Here is a 13,475-nt window from a genome sequence, read left to right on the forward strand (position 1 = left end):
ACTGAATTTCACTCCAGTTTTAAGATGCCCTCACACACAGTTACAGGAAATGGATTATAATTGTAAAATGAGTTTCAAAAAGAACAAAGGACACTGTTAAGAGTGGTAGCTTTATAGTTTCACAACAACAAAGACAATATATCAGGCTTTCTGTGTTGTTCAATGTTCGTTTCCATTTTCTTAAGTATAATTACTTAGTGGAATGAATGTGTTCATACATGTATCACACCTTCATTAAGCAATTCTGAATTAAACACAACATGTCCACATGATTTAAACCGACTCTCGACAAAATAAAAAACAATTTCTTCATATTGTATTTCTGAAATAAAAAAAAAGTGACTTGTGCCGATTACTGTTCCACCCCTGAAGTAAGTGCTTTGGTGCTTTATCTTGTTTTATGCAATAGGGGGCAGTGTGGTTTTTTTTCAGGAAAATGTATTGCTCTTGATATAGTGTGAACAAAACTTGGGGCTCAATAACATATATCATATACAAAGAGCTCTAATATAATAGCATACACATACTGTACTTCTAGCGGACACTACATACAGTACACAAAAAACACAGATCAAATATCCACACACTCATACACACATAAACCAAATCCAAAGCATATTCTTTACCCTTTATCTTCCTCTGTATCCAGCTTTTTTAGGGGTTTATTTGCATGCATTATATGTGCTTTGCTGCAGGCATGATAATATTTACAAAGAGTTGCTTCAGAAATCCATGAATCGATGGATATATTTTTGGTGTAGAGCAGCTGTTCTCCATGGAGTGTGATGAATGCATTTGCTTCCAGCATCCCATTCAGTACATTGCACATTTTTTCAACAAGGCCTTTCCCATAAAGCACATTACATTTTCTTAGACGTCTCTTCTTCAGACTTCATGTTACTGATGTTTTGGACGGAGGCTGTAGGATCCACTCTGATTGAACTCTTGGACCTAAACTCTGACCTGGGCTTTGCCAGTGGCGTCAATTCGTGATTCTCTACGAACATCCTCTTGTCTGCCTCGTGTTTTTTCATAATGAGTTTTTGGACGCGTTTGCAGATGAGGTAAACCATCTCACACATGCACATCAGGATGCACAAAGCAGAGGAGACAACCATGAAGATTGTGAAAATCTTCTTCTCAGTCGGACGGGATATGTAGCAGTCCACCGTGTTGGGGCACGGCTCCAGGGAGCACTTGACCAGGCGGGGCATGTCGTAGCCTTCGTAGACGTAGTACAGGATGCAAAGGAAGCCAGTGTCAAAGCCTGCCTTGAAAATCAGACTGACCTATGATCAAATAAATTAAGGTTAAATTAGTACACAGACATTTAAGTCAAATGAGGCAACAATCTATATTCCTGTCCATCCATCCAATGAGAATATCCAGGGGATGTCTTAGTCACTACTGGTCTACAGATGATTATAACTAGCGAAAAACAATGCATGAACTATATGAAGATGAACATTTACAACTTTTCAGATCAAAACTCTAGCAGTAACGCTATTTTATTTCTATGTCAGAAATATTTTGGACTGTTTATTTCTCTTAATTTCTCTTATGTACATTGCCTTGTTTTTTATGATGCTGCAACGCAAACATTTCCCAAATTGGGATCAATAAAGTACATCTATCTATCTATTTAGTGTGGAAGAATGGGGAAACTTGATTCTGACGTTGGACTGCAGAAGAAGCTGTCAAAACTGTTTTTCTGTTGATCAGGAAAAAAAACAAATGATGTATAATTACACCAATTTCTGGCGTAAATAGAAACTTATCTGTGACGATTATTTCTGACATTTCTAACAACGACTAATTTCAGTTTAGTTAAGGCCTGAATTAATCTGTGGCTGTTGTTTGTTGATGTTTTTGTGGCATGTGACGTCTACAGCAAGGCAAACACATTCATGTCCTCAGGTCTTACCACGTACGTCCACCACAGTCCCCCGCGTTTCTTCCCAGGGTTGGCGTACAGATGGGTGCCTTTGTGCGAGTGGGTGTACAGCGCGTCCTTCTTCTCGCGATACTTGACGTGCCCAACAACCATCAGGGATGGGCATGTGACGAAGATGAGCTGCAGGGCCCACAGGCGGATGTGGGAGATGGGGAAGAAGTGGTCGTAGCACACGTTGGTGCAGCCCGGTTGGGCCGTGTTGCAGACAAAGTCCTTGTTCTCGTCACCCCACACTCGCTGAGCCGCCACCACGTACACCATCACCCTGAAGACAAAGACCACGGAGAGCCAGACACGGCCGAACACGGTGGAGTATTTGTTGACCCCGCTGATGAGGGCCTCCAACGCAGACCAGTTCATGACTGCTGCCTTCGAGGTGGAGCAGGGGATGGAGGAGGCTGAGGGAGATGAAGAAGCTCCTCAGAAGAGCAGGTAGGATGAACTTCTTGATGGTCTAAATAGAAGAAAGTCAAAGTAGATTAAAAAAGGATAATATTTCAAGCACTTGGAGATGAAAACAGAGCCACTATAATTCAACAAGGAAGTTCCTTCTGTTATATTTCCCTGCCTGGAAACGCACCCAGCTTTTAAAGTCCACTCAGTTTCTGTACTAAATATGTAGGTGTTGTCTCCTCCAGAGCAAAGGAGATATCATAAAAGAGATTTTAAAGTGTAATCCTATTGTCTTCGTTTCCCCCCCCCTTACTTTGGTGTTCGCGGTCAAATTTGACAGGTCCTGTTTTAACTGCTATTACATTAACACAGAAACCATTAATCATCGCCAAATCTAATTGAACACCCTTTCAAACTGTACATATTTTATCAGAATACTGGTATCCATGAACAATTGTAATAAATATACAAAGAATAGACACTGAACATGTATTGCGTGTGCCAGGTGTGATCCATGTGGGGGGATGGGCACATAAGAGCGGGAATTGTATCAAATTGTTCTGTGTGTGTGTGTGTGTGTGTGTGTGTGTGTGTGTGTGTGTGTGTGTGTGTGTGTGTGTGTGTGTGTGTGTGTGTGTGTGTGCGTGTGTGTGTGTGTGTGTGTGTGTGTGTGTGTGTGTGTGTGTGTGTGTGTGTGTGTGTGTGTGTGTGTGTGTGTGTGTGTGTGTGTGTGTGTGTGTGTGTGTGTGTGTGTGTGTGTGTGTGTGTGTGATTTATCTAATCCGGATGGTTACTAATTCCTTTTCTTTATGGCGGTCATTTTTGACCGGGAACACCATGGGTGTTTCAAAGTTGACTAAATCATCCAAAATTCAATGAAACTGGTGATCAGCAATTGTATATGTTCAAATGTCTACTGTGAAGGATATCATAAAGCCTTAATGCAATCGAATGTAAAACAAAAAAGTTATGATTGATGAAAGTAGTACATCGGTCAGATTTGACCCGAAGACAACAGGAGGGTTTTAAGTTGTACTGTATATGCATGGGAACTGAACTTGATGTGTAATATTTGTGGAATGCCCATTTAATGATTTGCACATTTTCAGTGGCTTTATTGATAATGTATTTACGCATAAGATTTCCAAAACTAATTGTGGTTGATTTCACATTTGATAAAAAGACACCACTTAATAATTTAGATTTTCTGATCATATTATTCGATACAATTTCCATTTTCAGGTCAATTTAGCTTTATTTTGAATGACCCCGGCCAAGGAAGTCATGATTGAGGTTTGAAATAATTGTCTTTCTGTTTGTCAGCAGGATTACTACTGGAGGCAACAAAACCACCTGCCATGATTTTCACATACATTTCCCAAGTCACAGCAGATCCGTATTTACAAAGAGCAACCGCTTCATTACTGACTCATTATACATCAATGAATGAGTCGGAGCCTCCCTTTCCTGAAAAGTCAAACCAATACTCCCAGCTCCATTAGACAGATATTTGCTCAGTGTGTCTGATCAGAGGGCCGCGGCCATCTCTCTAATCCCAAATTCCTTTTGCAGCCTTGATTCTTCAAAGGCCTGTAAAGGGATAGCATTTCATTTGTGAATGCTTAATCGTACCGCAAGACCCGTGCTCTGAGAAAGAGAGGGACATTTATTCAAGATATCACTATGTGGATTTAATGGTCTGATCGTGTGTAGACTTTAAACATGCCGCTGTTATGGAAACCTGCATAGTTGGGTTTCTGTGTTTCTTTGTGTGTGGGCGTGCTGTCAGAGTAGTTTGACTGCTTGTGTGTTCTCTTCTCGTTTTTCTCTTCCTCTGGGGTTCGGTTTTGTGCAAATGAAGAAGAGTTTGCATGTAGGTGTGTGTATGCATGTGTTTAAAGATATTCGTGTTGAACGAGGGGGGCACACTTCTTTGAAATACATATCTGATTTGGTTGTGTAACTGTAAACACAGGGAGTTTCTGTTCTGTCAGATAAGGACTAAGATTTCTCAAAGATTTATTTTCAGCTACTGAGAAAAAAAAGTGCTTCTCGTATAATCCATCTACATCTCATTCTGATGAATGCTCACAGCGAACAAGTTGGATAACAGTCTCGCTGTCCGCTGTTCCATTTCACTTCTGTCTCATCTAATCCAGAGTATTTGAATTCAGAAACACTTTGCCTCTGCTTTTTCGGCATCACTGTGAAAATATTGAGCTGTCAAATCAGATGCTCTTTTCTCTCTCATTCAGCATTCTTGACTATTAAATTACACAGCAAAAAAACTCAATGAATCACAACATGGGCTAGAGAGCCAGACTAGTTCGATCACTGCTGACTTTACCTGCACTTTACCTCTCCTTCTAAATGAAGAATACAACCGGTGGTACAGTATGAATCATGCATTGCTTTTGCGCGAACATATAGAACATGTGATTTATCAGCTCGATTTATCTTCCAATTTCATACCGAATGCACACATACACAAACTTTGAGGTGACATTCAGTTAGGATAGAAAAAACGACAACTTCAGAGTCAACAGTATATCTTGTCTCAGAGAGATGGCAAAGCTGGACCACAATTTGTTTTCCTATTTGCTCTAGATTGCAATGTTGCCGGCCTCGTCTATCTCTTTGCCGTGTGTTTGTCTTTCTCTTTGTTGTGACAGACGAGACATATCGTTCTTTCTCGGCTGAAAACCTCAGGTTATGTGATGCATTTTATTCCAACATTCCGACTTAGAGTGATGCAAATACAGCACTAGTGTATGGCAAGCCGATTTAGCTTTGATTCATTTCTGGAGGATATCAAAAATGCAATTCTTACTAGCAAGAATGCAAATTCTTAATATCAAAAATTGAATTTTAACTAGTTTAAAATATTGTATTTTTGATATCAGAAATGGGATTTTAACTAGTGAGATTTGCATAGTTTTTCTCATTCATTTCAATGGGAGTTGGAATTTGAACTAGTAATAACAATTGTTATCAGAAATGCAATTTAACTAGTTCAAAATCCTTTTTTCATATCAGGAATTCAATTTGAACTAGTTATAATTCAATTTTTATTTATAACTAGTTACAAATGAATTCCTGAGGTCAAAAAAGGGTTTTGAACAAGTTAAATTGTATTTCTGATATCAACAATTTAATTACTGACATCAGAAATTGGCATTTTAACTAGTTCAAATTCCAACTCCCATTGAAATGAATGAGAAAAATGAGGCAAATCTCACAAGTTAAAATCGCATTTCTGATACCAAGAATACACATTACAACTAGTTACAATTTCATTTCTGATACCAAGAATACACATTACAACTAGTTACAATTTCATTTCTGATATCAAGAATACACATTACAACTAGTTACAATTTCATTTCTGATATCAAGAATACACATTACAACTATTTACAATTTAATTTCTGATATCAAGAATACACATTACAACTATTTACAATTTCATTTCTGATATCAAGAATTTGCCTTCTAACTAGTTACATTTCTATTTTTGATATCAGAAATAAACATTATTACTAGTAATAATTTCATTTTTGATATCAAGAATTCACATTCTTACTAGTCAGAATAGATTTTTTGATATCCTCCAGAAATGAATAAAAGCTAAATCGGCGTTCCATACTAGTGGCTTTATTAAGAATCAGGTGTGAACAGGTGCCATATAATTGGCAGCTACGGTTAGAAATTCCCCTTTTACACTTAATTGTTTAAACTTGATCTTCAGTGCAAATCTCCATTACAGCCTCCTACTCCCTGTGTACACAGCTGATACTTGTTCTACAGGTTGAGCTACTGCAAATACTTTTCCATCCACCAAGTTCCCTCCGTCTGTAGTCAATGCTCCCGGCTAACAAGGCCAGGTTTAAGTTCTCTTGTTAGCCTTTATTTCTGTCTCTTTTTCTTCTATCAAGCAGTGCCTGTCTTTGTCATTCTCACATCGCGCCTTTTTTCCTCCAACCTGATTTTATTCCATTTTCCAAAGTAACACGTATCAGCCCGAGGAGTGAAGCAAAAGCACGTATACTTTTATTCCCAACGCTTCCAAGTTATCTGTCTTTGCAAATATCATTCTTTTGTATGCACCACGACTGAGCTTCTTTTTTCTGACATACAAGGTCTTCCCTTATAATAGAGAATATCCTTGCCCTTTTACTGTCCCCTTTCCTTACATTATCTCTTGTCCTCTTTGTAGTATTAATCTGACATCAAACTGAAATGTATCTACATTACATCTATTCTCTTGACCTAACATGTGTTCCTACTGTAATACAGACAAAGCCCCTTACCTTGGACACGAGGAGAAGGTTAAAAGAGAAATGTCCTTCCTGGGAAGAGTGTGTGTCCCCTCAGGCCCTGTGGCAATGTTACTGACTCTGTAGCACCTGGATGTTTTAAAGGGATTGGCTTTGAGGTGTGGACCTGCTGGAAGAGTCAGGTATGGGAGGCATGGGTGGAGCATCACTAACTGACACATACATAATATACATTATTTTTGGAATGAGTAGAACTGCCCATGGACTTTTTCTAAAGAAAATAGGGAAGTTAAAGAGAAAGGAAAGAGAAACAGTTGACCCAGATAGTCGGTAATAATGCAGATTCAAGTGATTATATCGAACAAACGAGAAGTGAAGATAAAGGCAGATGGCTAATCAGGCACACCTGCTTGACCTGTTTTTTTGTTCAAGTCAAAGTAAGTAAACAGTAAGTAAATGAAGTCCCAAACATTTTGTGTTAATACCCAAAAAAATCAGTGCACCAATTTGGACCCCCACAAACTGCAATTTCCTATTTGTTGACGAAGGCATAGCTTTGCACATTATCTTTTGTGTACCATTTATTTTTACAAGTTCTTCATTGTTCTCTACTGCATTTGGATTGGATGCTGTCAGATTCAAACAAAGTAAATCTGGGGATGTTGACTGGCTGGGAGTAAAGAGCGTTAACGTTGAATCAGGAAGGGAAATCATTCAATTGTATTTGGTGATTACATATAGCATGTGATTTAACACCAACTTTTAAGGGCTCAATCCCAGCCCTGGGGCCTTTAATACATATCATGCTCTCTCTCAACTTCAAATACAATTCAAGGAAACGTTTTTTTGACATTACCATATCAAAAACATGGTGATACAACAGAGAAATATGAATCAATCATGTTAACAATATTATGAAACTGAAAAATCAAGGAAAGAAGCTGAACATAACCGAGGGATATCATCAGCCAAATCACAAATATAATCGTAAAAATAACATTAGTGTAATGTGTATAACAGTATGTGTATGATTTGTGTGTGTCTGGTCACTCAATGCTCCTCAGATTCTGGGTGTTAAAACATATTCTTCTGCTCTCTATGTGCTCTACTAACAGGGTTAACATGTTGTGGATATCTGCTATGTGGCCAAATTAAGGATGTGTGCTTTTACACTTGGGGAAATATTTAATTCAGACTGGCTGGAGGGTTGTGTGCAACTGGTCAGAAAGTCTCTCTCTCTCCAATGTGTTCAGTGTACTCTTAAAAAGCCACAAATGCAACAAAAACAGCATTTTATAATCTTGCTTAATCTTGGGGGGGGGGGTTCAAATATTTTCTATTTAAAAGGCAGAAATCCATGGGAAGTCTTGAGTCTTTGGTGTTAAAGTGCTAGTTGATTAACAAGTCTGTTTGGATTTGGTCTAGTAAAGTAATCAAATATGACTCGAGTCTGAATGAAAGGGTGAGGACACGTGAACACTTTGCTCTTTGTTGGTTTCAGGCTTTTTAACAATAATCTCCCACTAAGTAAAACCTCCGTCCATGTACTTATCTTTCTATTGTGCACTGGGATGAACCTGCATAAAAATAAAAAAATTCCATCTGAGTGCTACTCAAAATGAAACTAGAAGAAAAACGAAACAATGGCATGGAATGAAAAGAGAAAGAAAACACAGGGGGAATTACATGTCTTAGTTTTGTTTTAATGCAGACTTGCAATGGGCCAACTGATAACAAATATCAAACAAAACCACACCCAAAAAACCACCATGAGATCATATTCAAATTCCAGTTTTACATACTTCTTCCCCGCCCTTCCACACATGCAGCAAAAGCAAAATGAACACATAATAACAGCTGATCCCTGTAGGAAATATAAATAAAAGATAAGTCTTCATGGGAAAAACAATCCCGTACATTCCACAGGAGGGAGGGGTGTTAGACCTGTTTTCATTACTTGTTTGTTTAAATGTGTTGTCTCTAGTTTCGTAGGAATATGCTGACACACCCACTTGTGGTCCGCCATTATTGCAACAAATACGGGCAGAGCAAACAACCCAGCTCAAACAGTTATGTCTAAAGTATTTTCTTAGGCGAGGACCTTAGGGACCTTAAGAGGACCTTAACTAAGTGCAGTTAAGGTGTGCCAAAGTGATTCCTTCCTTGAAACCTCCCTCTAAAGCAGGTTGTCTCCTTTTGTTACATCACACCTTAGATCATAGCAGCCATTCCTTTAAATATAAGTCAGATGCTTAAAATAGAACAGTCTGCAAAAGGCTGGATTCGGCAATAAATATTCTTCTTGCATCCTGCAGCAGACATGAGGAAGATCAGACAGAGAGAAAGATTAATGTTTCTATGAACAATATGTTATGCTCTTCATCGGCCTCTAGAGAATGCTGATGCTCCATCATTTTAATAAAGTGCTTTTTTCTGGCCGACGGAGGGGGGGGGGGAGAGAGGCGAAGTTAAGCAGACAGAGAAGCAGAGGATCTCATCTCTCCTATTAAAACTAAGCAGCCACATGATCCATGAACAAGAAAGAGGCTGCATCTCTGAAAAATACAGAGTTGGTTGTCAATAGCGATACATCTAAAGACAAGTTATTTATTCATACTAAGCAACAGATGAAATATTGAAAACAGAAGCCTTTTTGTGGGACTGAATAAAAGCTCATGCAGTTCTCTTTAAGTTTATTATGGCTCTTTTATATTAGCCATGCATCTCAGACAGTATAATTAACACATGAACCTCCATGCCTTCACTTGTGTTTCGCAATGTCTGGTGTGTTGTCAAATTCTTAATATCCTAATGCGGGTGGTTAACACTGTTGCCAGGTAACAATGTTGGTGACGCAGGTTGAATGCACTGGCACACACATTTCGACTGAGTAAGCTGCTAAGAAGTTAGAACAGAGCAGATCTCTGAGATCTTTACATTGTGTTTGACTTTAATATCATTCCCTTCCTATACATTTGTCAAGCATTTCATCTTGTCATGAAATTAAACCATCCAGTGATGTTGATTTCACACAATATATGAGTGGCTGGATCCAGGAAGAGGCCACACATTCACAGATATTTTTGTAAACTGTGTTTTAGGTGCAACAAAATTCCAGTTTACCGAAGCTCTGATTAAGACAGAATACTTTGTCCAGAGGGAAAGGCTAAAACCCATGGAGCAAAGCCTGCGAGCTGCTTCAGACAGTCAACTCGAGCACCACTGATACATGTGACATGCCCCTCTAACAACGAACCAAACACATTCTCCTATATCTGGCGCTCTATTTAAGCTGCAAGATTTGCCATCTCTCGCTCTGCCTTGCTAATGATGAGATAAGTTAAGACGTTATTGATCCCAATTTGGGATTTTTTGGCGTTGCAGCAGCAGCATAAAAAGACAAGGCAATATACATAAGAGAAATTAAGACACTAGAAATAAACAATCCCAAATATTTCTGAGATAAAATTGCATTAAAAAGTAAAAAAATAATATACATGTGGAAATACAAATTTGCACAAAATATAAAACAGGATATTATATATAAATTAATTGTGCAACGAATGGATTATTAAATATTAAATTGAATTTACATGTAAAATAATGCTGCTTCTACGCTGTTTTTACACCACTGCACATCCACCTGGCTCCAGGGGATAGTTTCTTAAACATCACTCCTCAATGACCTAATCACACACACACACACACACACACACACACACACACACACACACACACACACACACACACACGAATAATCCATCCCAGAATTGGTAATCGGTATCATTAGACCGTCCATTTTTGTTGTATGCATCTCCACTTAGTCATGCATTCCACATGATGACAACATGAGAGACACAAGAGCATCCTCCCCTTGCTGCTCCCCTTACGTGGGTGAGGCTCAAAGACATCCAGCTGATTCATTATTGACCCAAATTAACTCTAACTAACAGTATCAACTCCTGTAACATAGTGAAGACTTTACATTGATTGAAGAAGGCTATACGCTTTGGTCAGGCAACCTTCCTGGGTTCATTAGTAATTCTCTAATGTACCTGTCTGAACACAGATTTCCAAAGGTCACATTTATCCAAAAAGAGTGATGCATGTTTTGTCCGGAAGAGATATGAGTCAGAGCTCTTTCTAATAGAAGAAATGTGAAAAAAAATACGTAAGTAACTCTCTCAGACTTTGTGACAAACATTTAAGAAAGGCTTCCTTGGAAATCTGGGTTCACAAGTGTTCTTACTGCCTGAGGAATGAAAAGCAAATCCCATTGAGGGGTAGAGGAATATATCAACGGGTGTTTTTCTTTCGATAGCGGATAATATTTTAGGCGAGTGTGGCCAAAAAGTGAACATTTTCCAACCCCTCCTTAAGCTTCCGACATAGAAACAAGAAAACTGAATCTAATGAGCAAATCACTGGATCAACACTTCTTTCCCCACACTGCCTGTATAAAGCACTGTGTATCCTAAAATAGTGGATTAAGCCCCTGCACCCCGGATAGTCCTAAATGCATAGAGGAGTCTTGTTGCCTCTGTCTTTTTATAGGGCAGAACCCCAAAAGACTGATTGGATGAGCATGCACATGGATATTCTTGTAATGCTAAAGCTCCTAAATGAGTCCCATTAGAAATGTGTGAACTAAAACTGGGGGGAGTTTATTATCTGCATGGTAAATTGAAGAAAATCATGGTTTTAACTGAAGCATACTGATGTTTAATTCCAAAGCAATTGGGAGACATGTAAAACCATGCACACGAATACTCTCTGTCCCAACAAACTACAAAGATGGAGAAGGCACAGTTCAAATGAGTTCATGGTATTAGTTGAGGTTCAGTGAAAATAACCAGACATTCTTTTGACATGGGTCTGTTTGTTTTTACAAAACTATCACTATTCATTTGACAACAATACACTGATGTTTAAAAAAAAATGCAACAGAGTGCATTTCACTTGTCAGGTCTGAACTGTTTTACTTCAAACATCCAAACATTGCTGAATCCATCGATGCTGACACAGTCATCCTGTCTACTCCACTGCCTTGTCTCTCTGATCATCCTCAATAAACACCCCCCCCACCACCACCACCACCTCGCACAACTCAACCCCTCCACCTCCTCTTGTTTCTAAACCCTCCACCACCACTCATCCCTTTCCCCAGAGACCTGTCCCATTACTGTCACAGTCATTGCTCCAGCTTGGGTCATCCTCCGGTGTGTCAGAGCTGGTGACATGGAGCCCCCCCCCCGCACTGTGTGTTGTGACAGTGCCGTGTCTCCACCGCCACTGTGGATGATGTCAGCATGCCCCCTCGAGGAGGTCACCATCTTCTTGCTCTGCTGTCCGGTTTCTCTCTGTCCGTTAAACTGACTACGCAGGATGCCGGTTTGTGGAAAATAAAGCCTTTTCTCACAAGAGATTGACTTGAAGAAAAATACACAAAGCTGATTTATGCTGAGAGCGCTGATTGCAGCCACTCAAACAGTCGTTAATTATCTTGAGTGTTCTACAAAATCGGTCAAAGTTGTTTAAAAAGATGTGTAATTTTGGTTGCCTGTGCATAGACTTTGCTTACCACTTTGAAAACAATTGATTATACTTTTCACAAAGTTGACCATGGCATTTGCTGAACTACAGGAATCCACTTTAGCAGTGTACACACTACACAAGAATAAAGCTGATTTTGGCTCAATTCCTCTCTTTCAAACAATGGTCTTGAAAGCACTGATTTTATAATGTTTCTGAAGATTAAAGTTGTCAAAATGTTCCTGTTGTGTGAGATATTCAAACATTTTTACACCATCAATCTGCTCGGAAGTCTATCTTTTTAAATATTAAAATTCGACATGTACATTTTTCTACTTTCTTGTTTATTTCTAGTCTTCTTAATTTTTATTTTACAATGCCATATCTTTTATGCTGCTGCAACACAAACATTTCCCAAATTGGGATAAATAAAGTACTATCTTATCTTATTTTATTAGACGTTACATTTTTTAATTTTTTAACCTCTTTAGTATTTCCATGGCTCGTAGCAAGGAATACACTATAATTCATTGTATTACTGGGGCTAAATTAAGCTCTGCCCTTCATCTGGAGGAGATTCCGACTTGTAACCCTGGGACATATAGCTTTACACATGTAGCTCGAGTGTGAATATGTATGACCCATTTAAAGTTCAAACTACTCCAATGGAATCATTTCAAAGAAATATGAATAAAGAGATATCCACCAGCTTACAGTCATAGCAAAAGTGCTATATAGTTAACCGCTTGCTAAGTAAGGCTGATAGATAAGTCTTGTAGATCTGCTAGTAAAAGTAATAATTTGATCCACCAGCTTTTTCAAAATGTACTACAATTTCAAGTTTTTTTTAATTGTAAATGCAGATCTATCTATTGCTATTCAAATATCACCAATTTGCATGTTATGGATTGGGAGAAAAGTTGTGTGGTACTAGGGCATTCATTGTTTTCTTCAGTTAAGTTTGGTAAGCTAGAATGTACTATTCCAAAGGGCAACCCTTCCTTTGTGTGTCTGGGTCTGGCAGGGATCGTGGTGTGTCAGGGAGCTGTGAGCTGGGTTAGGGTTTAGGGTTCCACCAGTAGGCCTATATGGGAAAATATACTGGTGTCTGAGATTTTTGTTATGAAACAGTGAACAGTCTACGATGTCTGCTGTTTTTAAATCACGTTGGACTACTAACTGAAGGCTAATTGTTGACCTTTGGTAATGTAAGTTCTCAAATGTTGTATCTGGAAAACTGAAGTAAATAAGGACAGGGAGGCTGTGGCTTAGTGGGTTAGTGCGCTGATCTTCAAATCAGAGGATAGCAGTCAGCATGT

General features: G+C 38.8%; 1 protein-coding gene across 2 annotated transcripts; it reads right to left on the reverse strand.

Moving 5' to 3' along the window:
• Positions 1-96: 96 nt before the first annotated feature.
• gjb9b (gap junction protein beta 9b) lies at positions 97-6,773 on the reverse strand. 2 transcript variants are annotated; one of them, XM_079654686.1, is made up of 3 exons: positions 6,658-6,773; positions 1,925-2,399; positions 97-1,289 (listed from the first exon to the last, which is right to left on the reverse strand). In XM_079654686.1, exons 2-3 carry the CDS (start codon positions 2,312-2,314, stop codon positions 861-863), a joined length of 819 nt encoding a protein of 272 aa, XP_079510812.1. In that variant the 5' UTR covers positions 2,315-2,399; positions 6,658-6,773; the 3' UTR covers positions 97-860. The 2 variants fall into 2 exon arrangements, with proteins under 2 accessions (XP_079510812.1, XP_079510811.1); XM_079654685.1 differs by having other exon boundaries at positions 1,925-2,408; positions 6,658-6,764.
• Positions 6,774-13,475: the final 6,702 nt, after the last annotated feature.

Source organism: Notothenia rossii, assembly GCF_949606895.1.
Source record: "Notothenia rossii genome assembly, chromosome: 10".
Taxonomy (NCBI): Eukaryota; Metazoa; Chordata; class Actinopteri; order Perciformes; family Nototheniidae; genus Notothenia; species Notothenia rossii.